Here is a 24244-nt window from a genome sequence, read left to right on the forward strand (position 1 = left end):
AGTTGTAAATCAGAATTTCAAGCCCTCAGAAGCAGGTTGTCCTTCTGCCTGTAGAGCACAGGGATTTCAAAATTCGGACCACGTTTAAAACCTGCCTTTTGTTTCCCTGCTAAATTTGTGCTCAGCTGTGAGTGCCAGGAAAAGGTTATTTAATTAGATGAGCATCCTTTCCATAACTGTGTGGAGATGGATTGTCCAGAGAGGGATCATCTCCGAGACACACAGCCTGGAATCCCCCGGGCTCGCTCCGGTGACATCTGAGCCCCAAAGGCCACAGGCTGGGGACAGACTGCTCCTTGCCGTCCCTAAGGCTGCTCAGGACCAGGCTTGGAGCATTGCTCTGGAGGAAGGTGCCCCTGCCCTTGGGACGGTCTTTCAGCTCCTTTCCAACCCCGTCTGGGATTCTGTGAGTCTCTGGAGAGGTGCTGCCTGTGATCCCAGTTCTCACAGGGCAGGAAAGGGACTGCAGCACTGGAGCCTGGCAGTTCCGGGAATGATGGAGAGCGAGCTGTCACGGGGAATCCAGAGCACTCCATCCTCCTGTCATTTCTAAGGATGATCCATAACGTGTGAACATCACCCGCAATTGAGGCCTAATTGCGTTTCTCCAGCGAGCGGGCGGCGCTTCCAAGGAAGCTTAAACGAGCACTTAAGGGATAATGCTCGGAGCAGCCCAGGGGGGCCGGGCTCCTCACAGCCAACTCCCCCAGCGCTTTCATCCCGCAGTTCCTGGCCCATTACGGTTGTCTTCGACTGCCTTGGACCTCTCGGGCTGTCAGGCGGCAGGGCAGGGACGTGTAACACGACCCGAAGTGGTCTTGTATTGTTTTAATCTGCCGGGTTAATATCTGACGGCTTCCTGCCATTATCCCTTTTCCGAGCCGGAGCCTGGAGTGACTGCTGGAGGATTGCTGTGCGCTGGGGCCGCAGGCAGCTTCCAGCGGGGGCAGCCTGTGGCGGGCAGAGCTGGCCTCGCCTTGCTCTCCGTGCGTGGCAGCGCTGGTGACACTCGTTCCCTCCTGATGATCCCGCCGGGGTGTCCTGCCACGCTGCCTCTTCCAAGTTTTTTGGGGGTTTTTTGGGGTTTTTTTTTAGTCCTGGTTGGTTTCCTTCAGCACCTCCCTCCCACCCCGTGCTGAAAACCAGTGGCACTGCAAAAGCTCCTGCCGTTTTCTTCCAGCAGAAACGACTCGTGCTGTTTTCCTCCCAAAGGAGCAGCTCCTGCTGTTTTCCCTCACCCTGCCTTGCTGTCGGTGCGCAGCTTTCTCCGCAGGCTGCATCCCGGGCTGTTTCCCGCGGGAATTCCCGCAGGGTTTCAAGCGGTGAGCGGTGTTCGGATGAGAAGAGCTGCCAGCACTTCATCGGCAGTCAGGAGGGACCCGTGCCGCGCTCGCTGCGGGTCGCACACGGCCGGTCATCACTGTCGGCTTCATCCTTGACGGATGCACTGCCCGAGCAGCGGGAGGAGGAGGAGGAGGAGGAGGAGGAGGATGGCAGCGTCTGCTCCTTCGGGCTGAGCTGCTCTGAGGGCGAGTGCCCCCGCCGGGAGCAGGGACAGCATCCAGCATGGCTGCCGCGGCGTGTCCCGGCATCCCTGGGATGGTTTGGTGCTCTGGTTTTTTTAATCCTTGCTGACTAAACCGAGGGGGTTTCATAGGCTGGGACCTGGAGTAACTGATTGTTGGCAGGGGTAGGAAACAGCGAGTGGAGGGGGATTCACAGGAACGAGCTGCGCGGGCACAGCCTGGCGCTGGGAAAAGCTGGTGCTGATCCAGCCCGGCTGCAGTCCCACCACGCACCCAGCTCATCCTTCAGCCTAATGAAACGCTCCCCATTTCCTTCTTCCAGCTGTGCCCACTGCTAAGTGCCTGGAAAATGCCTTCCCGGGGGAACAATCCTGCAAGTGAGATGGAAACGACCTGCCGTGGCTGCATTAGTCTCGGTGTCACCACGCTGGCCTGGTCGCTGTTAAAGGGTTTTAATTTTTTTTTTTTTTTTTTTTACCACCATCCCGGTGGCACTGGCTCCTTCCTGCAGTCCCCACCGGCTCCGTGCGTGGCCAGGGGGTTTGGGCCAACACTCCTGAGGCAGCACGTTCCCCCTGGCTCCCGGGGGAGAAGGGAAGGAGGCTGCAAGAGGCACACAAAGTGCTGAGGAGGCAGCTCTGCCTTTATCTGGCACCCGTGGCCACTCAGCAGAGTGAAATGAAGCAGCGTAAATTTAATTAATGGCAGGATCTGGCTCGGTGCGGAGGGAGGGACACAAAAGAGAAGGAGCATGAGAAGGAATTTTTCCGTGAGTTTATTAACCCCAAGGTTAGACGTTGGTGCCAAGGTTAGAGCCCAGACAATGAACCCCGCAGTGCCGTGTTACTGCTCCGGGGCCGGGACACTGCTGGGGGCGCTGGGGACCCCCACGCCCTCCCCAGGCTGCCCCTGCTCCAGCTGCTCAGACAGGAGTGAGTTAGGGCAGGAAAAGGCTGGCTTGGTTTGGATTTTAAAGATAGAAATACAACCACGTGCTTTTCTTGTGCACTTCGTTTTGCCTTTTTTTTTTTTTTTGAGGAAACAAAACAAACGAGACTTGCCCACAGCTAGGCTAAGTGACTGACTGAAGGAAGGAATGAATGAAGGCAAACCTGCTCCATCCTCCTTGCCATGGAGTTTCAGCTCCAGGAAACCTCCTGCCTCCTCCCGCAGAGCTGCTTCGGGGAAAGAGTGCAATAACTAACAGAATTTTGCGGTAATTAATTGCATCACATAATTCCACGACTTACGTAAACACCGAGTGATTTCTCCTGTAATATCACAGCTACACCAGCTGCGCTCGTGGGAGAAGGTGCCAGATCTTTTCCCAAGTACTTCTGCTCACACTTGGCCAGGCTCTCAGTGCCGGGCAGCATTTTTGGGACGTGGTCCTCCACTGGGGCCTGCATTAATCTGGCTGTGCTCAGCTCTCCTCACCCCTCCTATCCCTGAGAGCTGTAGCAGCCCAAGCCCAGCCAAAACTCTGTGGGATGGGGTTGTGGTGGAAAAAACCCTGGGGGGAAAAAGAAATAAAAAACAAAAAACAAAAAACCAAACCCAAACCAAAAACAAACCAGGAACTGTTGATTGCACAAGGAAGCAAAAGCGTTGTTTTCCTCCTTTATTGAACTTTGGCAAATAATATGTGTGTGGGGGTTTTACATCAATAGCTATAAATAAAACTTTGAAAGCAATGTAATACTTGTCATTGAGATAAAGGACATCTATTGGCACAAATCAGTGAGTAAAAACCCTTTAATGATAAAATAACATTCACTCTTTAGCTACTTTATTTGTCTGAAAAACTCAGCTTACACTCAGTTCAACGTACCACCTTCCACAAAGTTAAAAAATGACATAAAATGACATAATAAAATAGACCTTAAATTTCAATAATACAAGTACCTTGGCAAATCCCAGCCAGCTGGAGCAGCTCGTGGCAGCCCCGCCGTGCCCTTGCCATGGCCTCACATACCCCTTGTAGCCTCGGGACGGAGGAATGCGGGTGTACTCCTGGGTTACAACAACTGCGTGTCGGTGAGGAGTGGTGGCATCTGCCAGCAGGGCTCTGCCCAAACATCCCGGCTCTGCTTATTGCGGAAGAACGTGGAAAAGCTTTCTGGAAGATGAACCACTGTTACAATCATAACTGTCTGACAAATAAAAAAAAAAAACAAACCCAACCCCTCCTCAAAAGTTCTTGGTGTCTAGTACCGTCTTTGGCAGAGAAATCAGGAAAGAAAAAGAACCCGACTATATTACACAGCTTTCATTATCATCACAACCTACCGAGTAAGGCCAAAGAAAAAAAAAACAAACAAACGTCTCGTTGCACTAATGAGAGCACACCTCTAAAATACCCTTAATGACAGACGATAGCAACACTCTAGTGCCGGGACCCAGAGGACTGCCCCCTCCCCGAGCCTCCTGTTCCGCGCAGAGTCAAGGGTCGCAGCCGCTCGTTTGGCTCGACGGCCAGGACGGCCGGGCTCCGGGGACAGCGGGGCTCCACAGCTGCGCCCGGGGAGGAAACACAACCCGTTCTTAAACGGGGAGGGGGGCTCCAGCGGGGCTCTGGGCAAATCACTGGGGGGATAAAGCACCTGAACAAACCTGGCGCCAGGGCAGGGCGTGCGCAAGGGGCTGCCCAGGGCACAGCAGCCGGGCCAGCCCCGGGACAGGTGACACGGCTGGCAGAGCGCTGCTGAGCCCAGGTGAGGGGAGGGGTGGTCCCTGAGCACCCAGCCCGGCCCGTCCTGCTGTGCCCGGGGGCTGCCACAACGCCAAAGAAACTCCCGAAGCAACGCCCAGCAGCCTCCGTGACGAGCAGGACTGAGCGAACAGATGGGACGGCCGGGAGAAGCTGCCACTGGGCCAAACTTCTCCTCGAATGGCAATTTCACTGGAACTGAATCCGGGGCTGCTCAGCACAGGGACAGACCAGAGCCGGTCCGGAGACGCGCCCCGAGCAGCGCCGAGCGGCACGGGGCGAAACCGGGCGCGATTTCACCGCTCAATGCAAACACAACCGCGCCACGACTGCCGACAGCGAACGGGCTCCATGCGTAAAGAAACACCACCAACCCAAAGACCTCGTCCCGAACCCAAAGGAAGAAGTTGCCATTAAGAACCACGATGCATCATCACACTGCTAAGGGTTTGCCTCATGCATAAACATGGCAGCGCTGATTGGCAGTTGCTAATTATAATACTACACCGTCACACAGGACAATCAGCTCTTCAGACCAAGTAGCACAAATGTAGAAAATAATTTTTTTTCCTCTTTTTTTTTTCCTTTTTTTTTTTCTTTTTTTTTCTTTTTTTTTTTTTTTTTCTCCTTTTCCAACAGAGCAAATGAACACAGATTGTTTCTTCGGCAAAATATGAAACTGTAAACTTTGGGCTCATTCTGCAACTTCCCCCCCCCCCCCCCCCCCGATCCATAACAACAACAACAAAAAAAAAAACCAACCCAATGGGAAGAAAGACTGACGTACATTTTTAAGCGCACCTTCTCCGTCTAGTACAAAAGCACAACCTAAAACATATAAAGCTTCTTCTTCTGTTTGTTGTTTTTTTTTTTTTCTTCTTTCCTTTAAATCACAGTTACCCAAAAGAAACAGTGAATAATTTATTACATACGCTATAATAACATTACGCTAAACAGCTATTTCTCTATGAGGTATATCTGAGAAAATTCGGTAAGGGATTGCACGGTCTGCGTTGCCAACATGCCCAGTTCATAATAAAGCTTTGGAACCGTGGAGAAAGAGAGGTCAGGGACAGGGGGGAGGAGGAGGAGGAGGAAGAGAAGGAGGAGGAGGAGAGCCTTTGGTATTATCAGGAGTCTGTTCTTTGCAGGGCTGCATCGCAAAGCACCACAGTACAAAAGCCCACCAGGTACGATTCGGCGGCCCAGTCGAAGCTGAGGTATTCACAGGAAGAATAAAAAAAAAAAGCACAGAGAGGTCTAGACTGGCAAAATCGTTGCTTTGGTTCAAGCAAGGCACTCGTCCCGTGGTAAGATCACTCTTGGCAAGTGAAGCAGGAGTCGGGGGGGCCGCGGGGACCCTGCCAGCTCTGGGGACTGTCTGTGTCCGAGGGCACGGGGACAATCGGCTCCCCCCCGCCCGGAAGGCATCCTGAGAATTATTATAGCTTTGTATTGAAGGAACACAGAGACGGAGAGAAAAGCACACTTGGCGAGTCCTACCGCTTCCGACGCGGACTTAAAGCCCCAAAGAAACACAAAATAAAAGGCAGCACTTAATTAAAGCGGAGCGCTTGTGTGGAGCTGTCGGTAACCTCTGGGAATCCAAGGGCACGGCTCAGGCAGATTCCTCAGGGAAAGGCCCTGCAGCAGCTGGCCCCGCCTGGGCTGGTTTGGCTCCTCAGAGCATCGCTCCTGTCCTAGCAACAGCATAAGCCAGGCTCAGAACCCCGGTGCCAAAGGGCACCACTAATTCCCCAACCGACCAACCAAACGACTTGGGAGGAATCGCTCAGGAACGTGACGCTAATGGAGCTTAATGTAGCCTCCCTTCCTCGCTAACTTGAGAAAAGTAATTAATTGATTTTTATCTGAAAACTGTAATTGTAAACAAACAACCGAAGGTGAGGAGAGGCGGCAGCTCCTGGATCTGTGCAAGGCTGCGAGGGGGAGCACAGGCAGGAGAAACCTTCCTGTGCCCTGGGGCACTGCGGCCCCACACCAGCCCCGGGCTCTGCTCAAGCACGAGAATAACCAGAATAATAATAATAATAATAATAATAATAATAATAATTAGCAATGCTAATTGCTGCTGCTGCACACACAGCCCGTGCCGGCCCAGGCAGCACCTGCAGAGCCTTTCCCCAGGGAACCTGCAGAGGACAAAGCCCGGAGTCACCTCCAGGTCCCCACAACCTCTCCAGTGGTGGCACCTGGAGCAGGAAGCGGCTCCACGTCTCCGGCGGGTTTGGGCTGGCAGGAAGGACAAAGGAACACAGAGAAAGGGCATCACCAGAACTGGCAGCTTCCAGGGTAGCGTTTCTTTGGGAATCTGGGCTCTGCTGGACGTTTCTGGGTGTAGGAGAGAACAGTGGGAGTTATCAGAGAGCACAAGCAGAATGCAGACCGCACAGAGAAAGAAATCTTTGGTATCTTTGGTATCATCAACACGATTAAAATTACAAATGGAAAAGTCAGTGAGGTAGCCTCTTTGGTTCTCACTAGAAATAGAAAGATTTTTTTTCTTTTTTTTTTTCCTTTTTTTTTTTTTTTTTTTTTTCCTTTTTCCTTTCTGTTTTTTTTTTTTTTTTTTTTTCTTCCACACACAGAAGTTCATTCTTGGAAGCAGCTAGTTTAAGGGTTTCTCTCTTTTTGCTTAGCGTGGATTATTTCCCCCCCCCCTCCCCAGTTTACCTTTTAAGAAGCCACAAAGTTCAGGCAAAGTATCCCAGTGTCTTTTTTTTTTCTTTTTCCCCTGTTTTTCTGAACGCACAGTTTTAGGTTGAATGTTCTTTGCTTGTCCTCAAAGTTTGCTCTGCTGTTCTCAGAGGAAATCAGCTGTAGTGCTTTATAGATAATTCTAAATAAAAAATAAAAACTCTACAAGGGCATCCCCGGCTGATGATGAATAAGTTAAATAAATAAGTTACATTACGAAGGCTTCATGTGCCATAATTAAGGTGTGTCACACTTTCTAATCAGGCGGGAAGAGATTAACTTAAATAATTTAAATTCTGATATTTAAACAACTAAAATTAATTTAAAAGAAGGAATTAAAACTAGACTTCTGTTTTAAAGGAATGAGTTGTTCTTCCCCTGTCTGACAGAACCTGGCTGCCCTACAAAGCAATACCAACTCTGAGGTGTGTTCCCCGACAGGCTTCGCATCCCCGATGCGCTACCACAGTCCTGTGGATAAATAAACAAAATTACTCCCAAATGAACTCACAAATGGCTGAATTAAATAGATACAAACAGCTAACAGCAGAGCCTGACCCCCCTTCATCTACACTCAGGCAAAACTCCCGCTGAATTCAAAAGCTAAACCGAAACACAACGGGCTTCAGGCTGAACAGAGATCTCAGGACCTGCCCTAAGACTAAATTAAATAAATTACACGATCCATCGATAATATATCGGGTCAAAACCCACAGGTGTCTGGAAAAAAAAAAATAATAAAACCATTTTAAGCTTTGCCTTCTTAAAAAAATTTAAACAATAAAAATTCCCCATAATAAATATAAAGGAGGCCAAGTAGAAAGTTTCCCCCAGATCATAAAAACACGTAGGACCTGTGACAAGCAAGGGCAGCAGCGCCGGCCGTGCCCAAAGCCGGCGCACTCTTTGCAATCCCGTGTTGTGCCCGTGCCTTCCTCGGGGAGAGAAGAGGAGAGCAGAGCAGAGCAGAGCAGAGCTCGTCCTCTCCCGTGGGGCTGAGTTCAAGGTCTGAGTCCTTGAGGTCTTTGGGTTCAGCTGTAGGTCAGAGAGATCCACAATAAAGCTTTGCAACCGAAGGCAGCGAGCACATTCTTCGTTCCCGCGCGGGAGATCCAGCAACGCCCGAGGTTTCTTCAAAGTTGAACTCATCTTGGCCGTGCTGCGACTCCAAGTCCCTGCCCCGGGAGACGCTGGGATACTCTCTGCACACACCAGTCTTGCGCAGCACAATAAAGAAAGCAACGGGTCACACGGCACAGCTCTAGAGACTGATCGAGGCGTGGCCTAGAGACAGAACTCGGCGCTTTGGGGTCGGTGTGCTGCGGGCAGAGCACAGCACAGGCTCTGCCCGCGGGGACAGGGATCTCCACCACAGGCTCTGGCTCCGAGGGAGCTGCTACATAAAAGCCAAGAGAGTGGACAGTGAAAGGGAAGACGTCACACACGGGGCCACGAGAGATGCAGGGATAAAAAATGCAGCAGGACTTCCGGGTGAAAATGGATGGCGAGTGTTGATAGATTCGAGGCCCCAGCCCAGAGAAGCCTCAGGTGCGCTGCTGCTCTGCAACGCTGCAGAACAAACACTTCCACAATTTGGAGAGAAACTGCACCAGGGGCTGGTCTGATGGACATTTGAGTGGGGATGAAAGTGAAACATCACTATGACCACATCATCCCAGCTGGGCCCTGCTCCACAGCCTGCTGGCTCCAAACTCCACACTCAATTTTTTTGGGTGAGGGGCCTTCAGAACACACCAGCCCACACTGGGATCTTTTTTTGGGCAACTTTACTCCATGTCTGGCTATAAGGATTCTCTAAATCTCTTTGGAATCCGCCTGGAAATCTCTGCCAAAGGATAATTTGATTCCCAGAGCAGGCACATGCTGTCAATTCAGCTGTGAGGATCCTGAATTTGCTGTCCAGAAACTTTTCCTGTCCGGAGCAGACGAGGCTTCTGGGTTCTTTTTCTATTTTAGGTGCAGCCACTGGGAAGCGACTGCAGCAGCTCTGTGAAGCAGTTCAAGTGAAGCCCTGATTTAAAGGCAGAGAGGAGCAAGATGCGCTCCGGCTCGGAGGATAAATTTGGACATGCCATGACCTGGGCCAAACAACAAATTACAAGGCCAATATGTCAGAACCAACTCCTGAACTGCCCCAGGAGCTGCCGAACACTTGGGTTTGGTTCAGGTGGAGGTGTGGAGCCAGGCTGTGGCGCCGCTCAGCGCTGACAGCGACAGAGATGGGGACACACGTATTGCAAGTTTTATCCCTGGGGAAGGGAGAGAAGGGTGGAGGTCACTCCGCCGATGTCACACGTGGGAGGGTGGCTGTTCGCAGCTCCACACACACACAGGGAGACCGACACGCAAGTCACAGCCAACCCACAAGTGTTTCCTGGAGGGAGGAGACGCACCAGCACCCCAACATCCTGCACTTGGAGTCCATGCAGCTCTTGGAGAGACGCCGCGGGCAGCGGAAACAGGGAGAACAGAAAATACACCCACCCTTCTGGTTGCGCAAAGACTCACAAGCGGTTACCTGTCCAGAGATCAGTGGGCTCATGTGCATTCGTCGTGCAAGAGGAGAAACAAACGGAAAACACAAGTAGTGAGAATCCTCATCTTTGGTATGGTAGCTGTTGAGGTTTTGGTTGCTCTGTTCCTTGTTCTTTTGAAAAAACTGCATAGGCACAAATTAAAGACAATCTTCAACTTTAAGATGACTTGAGTTGTCAAATGAAGCAGCAATTGTACTGGCTTTGCTTTGTTCTCGTTCTTGTCAACCCTTTCTTTGAGATCTGCTTCCGAAAATGTCCAAGATGTCTGTAGAACACAGTGTGGGACTCGTTTGCTTCCTGACATGCTTCCTTGGTTTTTTTTGGTTGGTTTTTTTTTTTTTTTTTAAATTTTCATTTTATCTTTCAATGGAACAGTTTGTTGCAGAAGAAGTAGGTGCAGAAAACGTTTCTTTGGTTTCGATTAAGTAGTACATTAAAAAAAAAAAGTCTCAAGTGTCTCTCGCGGAGCACGGCCGCGCCGGGCGGCCCCGCTGCACCGGGCTGGACACAGGGCTTGGAGCTTGCCAGGCTTCCCCAGCGCCAGCCAACCACCCGCCCCAGCCACGACAAAGAGAAATGGCAAGTTATAAACATCTTTGGCTTGCAGAAATCCTGTCTCTTTGGTGTGCTGTGTTCCTGCCCGCTCGGGGAGCTGGCAGGGAAAAAGGAACTTGGGGATGCAATAGAGCGAAACGCGGCACGTCTGAAACGGTCAGTGGCATCTGGAGGGCTTGTTTCTGTCGCTTTTCCTGCTCAAAAGTACCGTAAAAATACTGGTAAAACGAACAAAAATACACTGAACGCTGAAAAAGCTTTCAGGAACAGCTGTTGGCGAGGAGAAACCAGATTCCCAGAAACTAAAAAGGATGTACTGATGTAAATTAACCTAGATCTTTCCAAAACAGTGTTTTTTTCGTTTGCTCCACGAACTGTAGCAGTTCCATCGACCTCCTGAGTGTGCATTAGGTACAAACACAGAGCTTGTGAGGAACTGCCAGCTGTGCTTGAGGCTCGCGCCGTCCCCGCGGTGCTCCCGGGATGTTCAGGCTGCGGCTGGCACGGCCGCCCCGGGCAGCCCAGGGCAGGACCATGGCTGTAGCTACCGGCTTTGTGCTTGATACTTTGAGCTCAAGAGAACTGAACTTTTCTGATCCGAGAACAAGCTGATCAAATTAAACTAAAAAAACAGCAGGAAAAAAAAAAAACCCTTAAATCTGATTTTTCTTTTTTTTTTTTTTTTTTCCCCGAAAACACTTAACAAAACCATGCCTGAGTTTAAAAAGAGGGTCTTGGGATTTCAGTATCCGACTTTGTGCTCCGGTGCCGTGTGGCCGCGGGGTGGTGTGGCCAGCACACGGCAGGTGCCGGCCACGGGAACCTGGGGCTCAGGAGAAACCTGCCTCAAGAACGCCTCCCCCGCGCTTCAGACCTGCTTCGCCTGTCCTGAGCATAGCGTGGTGTGGAGAGAGGTTGATGTGGAGCCTGCGCCTGCTGAGAGCGAGGAGAAGCCGTGAGGAGTGTCCTGGGGAACAGCTGGGCTGGGGCTGCTTGCGGGGGGATTGTGCTTTAGGTCACCGGCGAGGGGCCCCGCTGCGAAGCCGCTCTCTCTGCGCCGCGCCGCGCCGCGCCGGCCGCCCCTCACGCCTTGGTGCAGGTGCTGGGGGCCGAGGAGGAGCCGCCGGAGCTCAGGTCGTCCTGCCACTTCTCCAGGCTGCGCCGGCGGGCGTTCATGAAGAAGTTGCTGACGGTGGTGAGCTCCAGGCCCAGCTGCTGGGAGATGGTGATCTGCATTTCTTTGGAGGGACGCTTGTTCTCCTTGAAGATGGCGAAGAGCGTGCGGCGCTGGAGGTCCGTGAAAACCAGGCGGGATTTCTTCTGGGAGTTGTTCCGCTCTTTGCTGGGCTCTTGCTCTTTGCGTTTGCAGGCTGGGAGGGGGTGGCAGAGACAGAGAGAAAGTGTCAGGGTGGTGCCCACAGACCCCGCCGGCCACCCCGATGGCAGGCCCTGTCACACCGCGGGGGCAAGTGTCACCAGCTGAGCTGGTGTCACCACTCTGGCCCATGGCACCAGAGGGCTCCCAGGGGCATCCAGCATTGCTTTGACATCCCCAGTGGCTCTCAGCGGCCAGGAATAACAGCTGTACCTAAGTTCTGCCCCTTTCAACAGCCCAAAGCAAACCCCGGCCAAAGCTGCAGCAGCAGCGACTTTGTGTGACCAGCAAGGGGAAAAAGCCCCCGGGCCTGCTGGGCCTCCCAGCGCAGGGGTCAGGCACTGGCTCACCTTGTCCCGCCCTCTCCTCCCCTGCCGTGCCACCACCCCAGGGCACCTCTCCCATCGCCTGTCCCCCTTCCCGGGGCATGTCCCGAGGGTGACGCCGGGCAGAAGCACCCATCAGAGCTCAGGTCAGGCAGGGCAGCAGTGCTGGACTACCACTGAGCCATGCTAATGCATCCTAAAACCCATTCGTATTAATAGCTGCTCTGTATTTATTAGCAGAGAGAGAACAGCAAGTGCTGAAACCAATACCACTGCCGGAGCGCACCCACACTTAAAAATAGCCTGCCCGGGCCGTCTGCACCGGGCACAGGGAGAAAATCCATATGTTGACATGGTTAGGTAATGTGCTGGGACAAAATGAGCCCAGAGAATTGATAAAGCGGGCGGGTTTTAAGCAGCCCTGTTAAATAATTCGGCAGGTCTGGAATGTGAAATGAAGCTGGCCCAAAAGTAAAAGCCAGGCTGTGAAAATGCCTGTAACTAACCCAGTCGGGGCTGCACCAGCGTGGAGCCTGGCTCAGGCGCTGTGGCACGGACTGCCTCCTCCCACGCAGGGGCAGCTCCTCCCAGCATTTCTGCAGGAAACTGGAGGGTTTTGTTGGAGTGCCTCACCCCGAGCCCTCCCAGCTGCCAAATTCCAGTGGCTGCAGCACAGCTGCCTCTGGGAGGGAGGTGAAGGTCAGACCTCAAAACACCCCAAAGCGTAAGAGAAGGATGCTTCTGAGAGTGGGGCTGAAACCCAGGCAGGTTTCTCCCGGCCATTACCCCGGAGGCAGCAGGAGGGAAGGATCTGGGCTCTCTGTCACTGCACAGATAACACCCGACTGCCTGTCTGAGCTACAAAAGCAGATTTTGGGCTGGGTTTACTTGGCCACGTGTCCAGAACCCACGTGGCGATGTCCCCAGTGCCGGGGACACGATGAGCACCAGCATCTCTGCTGCAGCTTCTAATCGGTTCCGGGACACTGGGACGAGCGGAGTGTTTCCTACCATCACTAATTTATGTCCTGAGATACTCTGCGTTTTACAGTTATTGGTATCTGATAATAAATAATGCAGAGGTATGTGCTTTTTGATGCATTCAGTAAATACTTTCCTTGAACTGTGGAGTTTGCTCTTGAAAAGGCCCCACAAAGGCAAACGCTGCACCTGACGTGCGTCTCTCAGCAGAGAAAAATGGGGCGAGCACTCTAATAAAATCAAGTGATTTTCCGGGAAGAAAGAGCAAGGTTTTAACAGCAGAGGGAAGGGAAGAGACCATCTGGATTCTAAGCACAATTTGATTTATTAGCTGCGGCTGAACCTGAACATACCCTATGGAAGAAAATGGACAACCGGCAAGAACTGAAAGCCGTAACTGCGGAAAAATAATAAACATAAAAAACCATAAAAATAAACAACAAAAAAAAAGTTCATTTGTCTGATTTCCTGCAGCAGTGACTCCGATTTTCCATTTGCTTCCCCGCAAGAGAGGAACTTAGCCAGCCCAGGCATTCCAAACAGCCACAAATCCTGAAAAATAACTAGAAGCTCTAGCGCTCAGCTCAATGCCACCCTCCGAGCCCTCAGGCACGGGGCAGGGATGCTCCAGGGCCTCCCTCAGCTCCTGTGCTTTGAGGACGTGAATGTCACCAGCATCAGGAGGAGGAAGAGGCCAGGGAGGGCTCGCAGGGCCGGAGCAGCGCCCCAGCAGCCCCGGGAGAAGCGCAGCCACTCGCCGGGATAGTGGAAACATCACCGACACAGCTCCTGCGCCTCTCTGGTTCGGATGTCACTAACGGCAAAAGTGACTCCGCAGCCACGAGGCAAAGAGCAAAGGTGCTAAGAAGGAGCCAAGCAGAGACCAATATTCCCCTAGTCCAGCAGAATGTCCTCGCTCTGCATCGTCCCTAAGGACAAGCCGTGAATATCGATCCCGCCGGAGTGGTCTGTGTGGGTGCAAAGTCACCCAAACCCAGTTATCTGTCTGCTGGAACTAAAACTGCTCCTCTGTTCCATTCTGGAGAGGGCTCAATGTGAGGGGAATGTCATTACTCTGGGAACACTGAACACAATGAAATGGCCATCAAAACGTTTTCTAAACATTTCAAAGGCTTCTCGTTTGCTGTGATTCACTTAAAGCAACCCCTCCTACGTCCCTGTTACCACAATCTCCTAAAAACAAGGCCTCAGAAATCAATCTGATTAGCTCTCCGAATTAAGTATGCACGAATGAGAGCGATTGAGATCAATACAAATTAGGTTAAGTACTCCGCTGTGTACAAAATCATTATGGAACAAGGAGCAATCAGAACGAAGATGCAAATAATCACATTGTCGGGGTGGGCAGCCAGTGCTGCTCATCCCAGCTGCTGCACACGCACCGAACTCCTCCTTTTTGAAACCCCAGGAATGCCCTTGATGGCATTTATCCAGAAAAACAGATTGGATGTGTGGCACAAAGTTAATTCTGCTCTTCCAGAGAAGATCTGCTCGCTCATCCATTGTAACAGAGAGGCGTTCCCTGTTTGGAGATCCAGGGATTCCTGCAATGCTCCCAGAAAACAAAGAAGCTCACAGCCTGGCTGTCTGCAGCCAGGAAGGTGTTTTCTTGCCACCCCACCTGATTTTTCCCCTCTCAGTCCTGTCACAGGCCCAGGGAATGCTGCTCCCCTCCAGGCCCTACATCCTGCAGCTCTCTGAGAAGGAAAGATGAATGGTTTTGGGGACATGGCTCCTTTATGTTTCTTCCTGGCACGCCACAGCTCTCAGGCTGTTAGCCTCCAGCCTCCTGTAAATCTGCTGGATGGCTGGAATTGGACTGTAAATTCCGCTTCCTCCCTGCAGTGCTGCAGCACCCACCTCAGCACCGCAGCTCCGACAGGAGCCTCTGGGTACCACTGGAACCTTCCAGCACAGCACAACCCTGGATCCTTCCAGCTGCACTCAGAGAGTCCCTCAGCGCTAACACCTGGGAGATTTATGACTCGTCTTTTTGTGGAGAGCCTCCCCTTTGAATCCCTGAATAGTTTCCAGCTGAATTATAGCACTTTCCAGTGACAGGGATTTATATTCCCCTTGTCGGAGCACAGGGATGGAGCCAGGCCTTCCCCACGCTGAGCGCTCTGCCTGTTGGAGCAGCATCTCCAAGCGATGCGCCAGCACGTCCCCAGAAGTACACAAACACAGCTGTGTCCTTCTCCTGTGGAGAAAAGGAAGGACTCTGGGCATTTCTTTACCAAGAAAGGGCCAGGAATTTAAAGCTGGGGTGGGTAAGCAAGAGCTGAGTAAGAGCATGAAATCTTACTGCAAGGGGAAGGACAGATCTAGTGAATCCTTGCAGCTGCTCCTGCTTTCAGGAATTCTGGCCCCTGGGAGGAAGCAGGACACGAGCACTTCCTTTTACTGCCTGTTATGGATAGGGTGGAGTTAGGAAGAGCAGGAGAGGACAGGAGCAGAGCTCTGCCAGGTTATCTGGGAAAGCCAGACCCGTGCTGCCCTCCGAGCTCTCCCTGCACTTCGGCTGAACGCAAAGCAAGAGCAGCCCTGCTTCTCCACACACTCAGCTCCCCATTCCCTTCTTCCCAGGGGCTTAGGAAAGCTCAGCTCCAGCAGAAGAGGGTCCCCCCTCCCGGTGAGGTGGAGCTGAGGAAGGGAGGGGAGAGGGGCCACGGATCCCACCCTGCCCACAGGAGGGAGTGGGCAGGACAAGCCCAGGGGAGAAGGAACACGGAGGAGGAGGTGTGTGGGAAGCTCTCCGAGGGAGGAAGACTTCCTCTGCTCTTCCTTCACCTCCCGCAGCCCAGTGCTGCTGCCAAAGCTTAATGCCTCGGCACAGGCCCCGTGCTCCCATCCCATTATGAGGGGATGAGAACTGCTGGAAAATCACCGCTGCTCATAAATATGTTCCCTGCTTACTGAGAGATATTTTGGTCTTGGAGACAATTTGCGTTTTGGGAACCTGCCAGCCTCTATCGCTTGTCTAATAATTCCTCTGTGCAGCATTTACCAGTGGTTTGAGTCCCTTTCCTTTCACAACGGAGCAGTTTGATTTTATAGCTCAAAACCCCCAAACAACCCCAAAACACTCCAATTTCTGTTTTGATTGCATTTCTCCCTGCCATCAGCAAGTTGTCTGGCTGATGTTATCACCAAACCCATTTGAGATTAGTCTGTTTGGTATGACTTCTGTGTGCAAACCCCTCTATAAATCAGAGAGCCTTTTATGCAGAAGCCCGCAAGATTGATAGAGCTGGATACAAAATCCTTTACCTCGGAAGAAGAGATGTATTATCTGTCCCCTTGGATGCAGTGCTTTCCCTGCATATTCATGGCCCAGGTATGACGGGCTTTTTCCAGAGGAGACAGCAGACAAGATGGGAGCCTTAAATACCAACAGATTGCTATCAGAAGGAAGGGGGGGCTCTTTTTTTTTTGCCGTGTCTAGCGGGGATAAGATGAGAAGCAAAGGATTTAAAAGACAAAAAGTGAGATTAAGGCCAGTCATTAAGGGGTTTTTTGTACCTGTAAGCCCTGAAAGAGATCGCTTAGGTAAAAAATCCCCCTCTGGAGGTTCCTGAAGAAAGGGGCAGGCTGTCAGGACAAGCGATGTCCGCAGTCCCTTTCAGGCCTGCTTTCCCTCTGCCATCCATTCTCTGCACACCTGCAGAGCCCCGTCTGCACTCTGAAGGCAGCTCCAGGGGAGCCGCTGTGATGAGAGGAGCCTGCCGCTGCCTCCAGCGCTCAGAGGCTCGGCACAGCCGTGTCGGGTACCGCGGGGAGCTTGTCATCTCCCAGTAACGGCTAATTGGGAGGGAAGGGAAAGCTCGTGCGGCTGCCGGATGGCAGCCACGTCCAGGACAAGGTTTTGTGAATAACGCCAGGGAGGAGCGCCAAGGATGAGCACCCGGGCCCTCAGTGCACGGCAAAGACGCCCCTACAGAGTGTGGGAAGAGCCAATACCGGTGACTGGGAAAGAATCCTTCTGGCAAAAACAAAACCCCAAAAAAACGTTCTCCCCTTTTCGCATCCCTCGCCACAAATAAACTGCGGAGATTTGCAGCTGCAGAGGAATACTTGAGTTTGGGATATTGCAGTTCAAACAGTGATGGGCAAGAGACACAGGAGAAAAGAGAGATGCTGGGGGGAAAAAAATCTTACAAGCAAATAGTGAAGAACAGCTTCAGAATGAGTAACACATGATGACCAATTAATTGTTCCTTTTAAAAAGTAGAGGGGGAAGACATAGAAACGCATTTAATCCAAAATGTACTCAGAATTAACTTTATCAAATAATAAAAAAAATTGATAAAACCCACTTGCTGGGCAAAAGCAGGATTCAGATTTCTGCGCGGCAGAAACGCCTTCAGAAATGATGTGGAACCAAGAGCTGGGGCAGGGTGTTATTTCGGAAAGTTGGTACATGAGAAATAAAATTTATCAGCCGGCACCACAATTTACCGCACGGATTGCTCAAACGCAACCACTAATCTATAGCTGAGGAGGGCACCAATATTTCAAGCCCCTAAGCACCTTTCAAAGAGCCTTTCCATACCTGTATATCCAGTTCAACGCCAAGAAATGGCTTTATAAATAGGTAACGTGCCTGACACAGATTGTACCATGCCTCAACTTTTAGTTGGAGACACAGGTTATGAAATAGCCTCAAAGTCCGGGAAGAAACATTAGGCATGTGAGACCTCTCTCCTTGGCCTGGGGCGCTTGGGGGTGCAGGGGCTCAGCTCTGGGATGTGACACTGCCACCGCCCGCTCCTGGTGCTGTCAGCCACGGCTCGCCGGGCCCGGGCCAGGGAGAGTCCGCGGCCACCGCCTGCCCCGAGGTCCTCGCTCCTCCTGCGGCCGCTCTCCTCCTCCCTTCCCTCCGCACCCCTCCCCGCCGCTCTCCGTGGTACTGACAGCTCAGAGCGGGCACCGGGCAGCTCCGCACCAGCTTTTGACGGTGTTTCGGTACAGAAGTGTCTCACCGCCAGTAAGGCACGGCGGAAGGTGAGCAGGCGGCGGAGCGCCCTGCTGACCCCGCAGAGACTTATTTTAGACTGGGTTAGCATGGACAACACTGTGTATCTTCTATGACGAGAAAAAATACTAAGCGCACCCACACTGCTACTGCTCCCAGCGGGAGAGGGGGATTTCCCTTCAAGGACAGCGGATTTGCACCCCACTTGGGAAAAAAAGAATTCTAGGAGTATGGGGGAAATAGCTGGTCTTTTTTTAGTTTTTAAAAACCTGAAATACTTGTGGCTTTCCCCCCACGCTCAGAGGGATTTAAGCAAGCGAGTAAAGGAGGAGAAGAAAGCACCGAGGCAATGGGGCGGCATATTCACACGTGGTAATAAAAGAAAATTAAAATAATCGATTTCCTGAAGGGAAAAGTAATTTGCAAAGGTCTTTCCCGCTCCACGGGGAGTCCCTGGCCACTGAGCACCTGAGCTCTCTCCAAACTTTACTCCTGGATGCAGAGGCATTCAGGGGGACTGGTAAAGCAGAGATCCAGAATTATGCAGGCATAACTCTGCACGCAGCTGTGATTCCTGATTTTCCTGCTCTACATGCAAGGCTCCACGGGGAACCCCCACCCGGGACCAGTGCTGGGAAGGAAAAGCACCAGCCACGTTACTGGAAATGAGCCGGCTCAGGTTCCAGATCAATGAAAACTGGGTCCACGCGTTGATGCTCCTGTTGCCAGCATTAATGCTCTTTTAATCTTCTAAACATTATCTGCATCGATTTCCCTCTCCATACACGTTTGTTTGTGAAGGCGACATCACCGCGTGCTCGGCAAAACACCCAAACCCCTTCTGTCCCTCTGACACCCCTGTCTCAGACAGACCTGGCAGCAGATTTGGCTGCAAACAGAAAAGAGCCGGATGCCCGCGGGTGCTGGAAGGGACGAGAGGAGCTTGCAGTGGGCTTTAGAGCCGAGGAGGGGATCAGCGTCCCTCTCCCGACGGGCAGCACAGCCGGGACTGCCCCGCACCTCGGGAAAGCCCGAGCGCTCTCCGCGGGGATTCCGGAGACCCCAGGCCGTGGGTGTTTAACCCGCAGCACCTCTGCTTAGAGGTCGGGCAGGGATTAAGGCCATCCATCATCCACAGCACCTCTTGGCCCTGCTCCGCCGCATCCCAGCCTCGCTCGGCAGCTGCCCCTCGGGCAGGAACTCTCTGTGCCCATTTCCCCACGGCAGAGACCCCCGTGTGCCCTCGGCAGAGCGGGCAGCCCGGGGAACAGCCCGCTGCGTACCTGCCCTGACCGGGAAACAATCTGCCCGCGTCGGGATCAATTGAAATAAAAGAAGGACGGACTCGGTGGCACAAATACCCCGGGATTTTCGTCGCTGTCAGAGCAGAGCGCCCCGGCCCCTGGCCCCCGCCCCACGCTGCGGTCTGTCCCACGCGTGTCTGCCCGTGCCTTCTACACCCACGGCCGCGGCCGCGCGGTTTCGGGGGAGCGGGAAGGCAGCCCCGGCCGTGCTCCACCCGCACTCGCGCGGGACCGGCCGGGGGGCGACCTCCGGGCACCCACCGAACCGCGGGGGCAGCCCGCGCGGCCTCACGGCAGGGACAGCCCTCGCTGGCTCCGTCCCGCTCACCTCCGCTGCGGGCGCTGCCGGGGGCCGGTGCGGGGCTCGGTACCGGGCTCGGTACCGGGCTCCTACCGGGGGTCGCTGCCCGCCGCCCCCCCGCGGCCCCCGCAGAACAATGGGGGCTGCGGCGCTCCGCGACCGCGCCAGGGGGCGCCCGCGCGCCCTCCGCGGACAATGCGGCCGGGCCGGGGCCGGGGGTCCGCGGGGTCCGGCCCCCGCCCGCTGCCACCGGCCCCGCCTGTCCCGGGACGCCGAGCAGCGCCCGGCAGCGCCGGCAGGGATGCTCGCGGGGAGCGCGGTGCCGTGCGGTGCGGTGCGGTGCGCGCACCTTCAGCACCCGGCCCTGGAGAGCAGCCGCGGCCCCGCCGCCCGGCAGCGCTAGCGGAGCGCGTCCCTCCGCCGGCCCCGAGCCCCGCGCAGCCCCGCCGGACGGAGCCGGGCTGCCGGCGCTGCGGGAGCCGGGGAGCGGCCAGCTCCCTACAGCCGCGTGGGTCACGGCGGAGCGCGGAACGAGGAAAGTGCCGGGCCGGGCCGGCGGAGGACGGACCGCGGGGCCGGCCGGTGGGCGCTGGGCTCCGAGAGTCGCGCTCCGTTCCCCGGGTGGCACCGGTTTGCACCTACCTGCCAGCCGCAGGGCAGACATCCTCTGGAACTCCGGCTCCTGCAGCCACTTCCACATCCTGCGGAACGTCTCCCGGCCGGACTTGAGTTTACTCCAAGGCTTGGGGTTCCGCAGCAAGTCCGAGAGGGTCCCCTGGGAGCGGCACAGCACTCGTTGGGCGAAGATGGCCTGCGGGATGCTGTAGCGCTTCAGCTCCGCCGTGATCCTTTGTGCCACCTCCTTGGTGTTGATCTCCTCCAGCTGCCCCGCGCCGCTCCCCTGCGGGCCGGCGGCGGGGGGCGGCCGCTCCCGGCCGGCGGGCAGCGCGGGGCCGTGCGGCGGCGGCGGCGGCGGCGGCGGCCCGGGGGGCGCGGGGTGGTGCGCGCCGTTCAGGGGCGGCAGCATGGCCGGGGGTGTCCCCAGCCCCCGGGGCAGGTGCTGCTCGCCCCGCGCCAGCATCGCCGCGTGCGCCTCGAAGTTGGGGCTCAGCATCTTGTCGTGGCCAGGCGGCCCGTAGCCGTGCAGGCCCTGCTGGGCGCCAGGGAGCGGGCCCAGCCCGTTGCCCAGCGGCGAGAGGCTCTGCCCCACGGCCGGCACATCCTTGTAGGGCCCGTAGAGGCTGTTGACGGCCGGCAGCCCGCGCTCGTCCCGCATGAGCGCGAAGCCGCCGCCGGCGCTGCCCGGCAGGCGCTGGTGGTGGTGGTGGTGGTGGTGAGCGTGCGGGTGGGCGTGCGGGTGGTGGAACTTGTCGGAGACGGCGGAGATGGGCGGCAGGGGCTGGAGCGGCGTCAGCGTGGTGTAGGTGCCGCTCATGCCCATGCCGGGCGGCGAGGCCTCGCAGGGCACGCTCATGGCGTGGTGCAGCGGGATGGAGAGCTCGGGCCGGTACTCGGCGGCGCCGTCCAGCAGCGAGGCCATGCTGGGCACCATGGCGGGCCGGGCGGCGGGGGGCAGCTCCTGGTGCGGCGGCGGCGGCGGCGGCGGCGGCGGCGGCGGCACCCGGAGCGGCCCCGCGCTGCGCCCGCCGTGGTGAGGGCTGGGGCTGCCCATCAGCTCCGCCTCGTGCCCCGCCGCCCCGTGCAGGCTGCCCAGCGGCTCCATCGCCAGCTCGGGGTTCATGGCGCACGCACCCGGCTCCCCGCCCAGGCACCGCCGGCCGCCGCGCCCGCTCCTCATCCGCTCATCGGGGCGGCGGCCGCCGGGGCCCGGGGCCGCCCGCCCCGCGGGCAGCGGCGGCTCAGCCGGGCCCGCCGCGCCGGCCCCGCGCCATGTCCTCGCCTCGCCGCCGCCGCCGCCGTCTGCGGGCGGCGGGAGCTCTCCGGGCCCGCTCCGCCCCGGCCGCGCCCGCAGGGCCGGGCCTGCGCCGCGGGCGGGCGGCCGTGAGGGCGTGAGGGCGGCGGGCAGCGCGGGAAACGCATTGGCGGGCTCGGGGCCGGGGGGCGGGGCCTTCGTGAGGGGACGTGAGGGGACGGCGGGGCCGTTGAAGATTCCGCGGCCTTTGTACCGTGCGGGCCGCCGGGATCGGCTCGGAACCGGCCCGCAGTCGGCCTCGGCAGCGGCCGGGGCTCCGCCGTGCTGGCCGAGCGGCGGCCGCTCGGCTCTCCTCCCGGCAGGCGGCTCCGCAAGCCCCGGTCCCGCGGCCGGCTGCTCCCGGGGCCCCGCTGCCCGCAGCCGGCCCTGCTGCCTCCCTGTTCGCTGCTGCAAACCAAGGTACAGCGCTGACCTGTGCTGTTGGTTGTTGGTTATTAGTTACCTTAAATGCGGCTGAATTCGGGCTGATGAATACGGTGTGACGGACGTGAGTCACCCGGGGGTGGCCGGTGAGTTCCAGCAGCCCGGCGTCCCCGTGCCCGCTGGCACCCGGCTCTGGGGTCCCGCTCAGCGGTGCGCGCACGGCCGGGCCTTCTCCGCTCTTCCCGGGGCTCCCCAGGCCGGCCCTCAGCAGCTCCGTGGCCCGGGGCTGGCACCGCGGTCTGAGGGGCAGGACGGACGGAAGCCGGCAGGGACGGCGAGCAGCGGGCAGGGCCCCGGTGGGCTCAGGGCCCGAGGGGACAGCTTCCCCTGGCACGGTGCTGGCAACTGGGGACTTGTGTGCTCTGGCACAGCCCGTGCAGGGCACCCGTGCCGAGACACATCGGGTCGGGCTGTGCCCGCTGCTCCCAGCTGTGCACTTCACTACTCCCTGCTCCTTTAATGAGTAGCAGCAACAGCAGCTACTTGCGTTTTGTGTCGTCCTTATCTTGGCCCTGATAACCGTCTCCGTCTTTGTGAAAGTCTCACCTCCATTGGGTCTTTCCAGTAACTAAAAGAGGGGAAATGGGGAGAAATGTCACTTTTTTGGACCCTCCATCATCAGGCCAGTCTTCAGAGCACTTGCTGTCTCCTTTGTGAACAGGTTGTGTATGACAGCACCCAGTTTCCCTAGAGATTGGATCCCAAAGGATAACGATCCATTTCTCTCCATGCTGCCATCACAGTGTCTCTGGAGCTCGCAGTGTTTTCTGAGCTGCTTTTTGGCACTAATCAGGCGGGTATAAAGTGCAGTTCCCCCCACCCCGGCTACTCCTCCCGCTGCCAGCTTGTGGTGAAGGAGGAAAAAGAAAGGAAGACAGAAAAGAAAGCCCTGGCGTGAGGTGCCTTTGTTCAGGGCAACTTAGGCGTGAAATCTTTTTGTCCTTCCTTAAGGAGGGCAAAAGTTGCAGTTGATTTGGGGGAAAAAAGAGGCGAGTGCAGCGCTCCGGAGACGGAGCTGCCTCTGTGGGCAGGCAGGAGGAGGGTGGGTGGGCAGATCCTGATGGGAATCTGGTGCCGCAGATGTGCTGGTGTCTGTCCTCTCTTTTCCTCTTGCCTTGCCTTGCCTTCTCCTTCTCCAACAAACTCATCAGGCCTTTGACCTTTCCTTTCCAAACCTGCACCTGCTGACGCCGCATTGCCCGATCCTGGTGCCTTTCCAAATTCACGTCACAATCTTCCCGGGGGTCAAGGTGTAAATGTGCAGGCGCGGCGCGGTAGTAGCCGAAGCGGAGGGTCCATCCTGATGGGGCTGTGCCTGCCCTCAGAGGCAGGAGTGTCACCCAAAGGAGTGTCCTTTGTCACCCAGGCAGGACGAGGCACAGCCGGGCAGGAGCAGTGCTGGGGGCCGGGTGGCTGCTGCGGCTTCCAGCCCAGCGAGCTTCTGCTGCCCAGCAGGACGGCGTTCCCTGCCTGCATGGCTGCCTTTGCCAGAGGCTTTCCCTCTGCTCTTGGGGGAGGGAGGAGGGAGTTTCTTTGTTAGCTTTCCTTCTCCTCTCTGCCTGCAGCTGGGGCTCCCCGTGCCAGAGCCAGGTGCCCTCGCTCCCCCCAAAAGAGAGCAGTGGGGTGTCCAGGGATGGCAGGGTGGGACAAACCTGGGGGTTGACCTGGCCTGGCTGAGCTTTCTTGCCCAGCCTCCTTCTGGTTTGGGCTGTGGCTTCCCTGGGAATGTGAAATTTAATTCCTCTCCTCTTTTGTTCTCTGGGGTTTATCTCTGTTGTGTGCTGCAGCACTGGCACCTGACCCAAACCGTGCAGGAAAGGGTGACTCCAGGGTGACATCTCAGTGTAGGACATGGCACAGGCACAGGGAGTTCTCCTGTGAAGCAGCCATCACCAGCTGGCAGGGCCTGCAGGTGTCATTTTCACCTGCTTTTATACAAACCTTGCAAGTGTTTACTTCGGCATTTTGAAAGTGCTGTCACAAGCCCGTTCTCTGCAGAGGGAGCAGCTTCAGCCCCTCAGGACACCTTCCCAGGGGTGGGGACACAGGGGGCTGGGGTTTTAACCCACGCTGGCCACTGGCACCCTCCAGCCCCAGCACCAATGGCCAGCGGAGCCTTCCTCACATTTACCAGTGGGAGAGGAAGGAAAGGGTTTTTCCCATCCCATCCCCATCCCCAGGTTGGGTTACAGGACTGTAAATCCCTGCCTCTGTGCCAAGAAGATCTCAGGGATAATAAATACATGAGCTATAGTGGGTATTAGCACACGGACAGCACAGACAGAGGGTCTGGCATGGCTCTGCTCCTGTGCCTGCCAGCCTGAAGGACCCTGTCCTGGGAGTTCATGTGAACTCCTGAAAACACACGGCAGAATTCCTGCCGGGAGCCACTGAGGGCGCTCTGCAGTGCTGGAGCAAGCAGCAGCAGCGGGCTCGAAGAGGTTCTGGGGATGTAATTCACCTTAATGAGCAAACCCCCTGACCAGTCAGTGCCCGGATTCCCACAGTTTTTATCTCCACGGATTCCACCGGGGTGCA

General features: G+C 55.8%; 1 protein-coding gene across 2 annotated transcripts; it reads right to left on the reverse strand.

Annotated features, from left to right (window-relative positions):
* Window positions 1–9059: 9059 nt before the first annotated feature.
* ONECUT2 (one cut homeobox 2) lies at window positions 9060–21148 on the reverse strand. Of its 2 annotated transcripts, XM_066180688.1 has the most exons (3): window positions 20987–21091; window positions 19993–20926; window positions 9060–11437 (listed from the first exon to the last, which is right to left on the reverse strand). In XM_066180688.1, exons 1-3 carry the CDS (start codon window positions 21089–21091, stop codon window positions 11151–11153), a joined length of 1326 nt encoding a protein of 441 aa, XP_066036785.1. In that variant the 3' UTR covers window positions 9060–11150. The 2 variants fall into 2 exon arrangements, with proteins under 2 accessions (XP_066036785.1, XP_066036783.1); XM_066180686.1 differs by having other exon boundaries at window positions 19993–21148.
* Between the last annotated feature and the right edge of the window lie 3096 nt (window positions 21149–24244).

Source organism: Chamaea fasciata, unplaced genomic scaffold, assembly GCF_029207755.1.
Source record: "Chamaea fasciata isolate MVZ Bird 193981 ecotype frontalis unplaced genomic scaffold, bChaFas1.0.hap1 SCAF_4, whole genome shotgun sequence".
NCBI classification, from domain to species: domain Eukaryota; kingdom Metazoa; phylum Chordata; class Aves; order Passeriformes; family Sylviidae; genus Chamaea; species Chamaea fasciata.

Bases quoted from the DNA above. Each gene is read 5' to 3' on its own strand.
- ONECUT2 (XM_066180686.1), bottom strand. From the start codon at position 21,148: ATGAGGAGCGGGCGCGGCGGCCGGCGGTGCCTGGGCGGGGAGCCGGGT. The intron at 11,438-19,992 runs GTAGGTGCAAAC...ACCCCCTCCCAG, and splicing joins GTCTGCCCTGCGGCTGGCAG to CCTGCAAACGCAAAGAGCAA.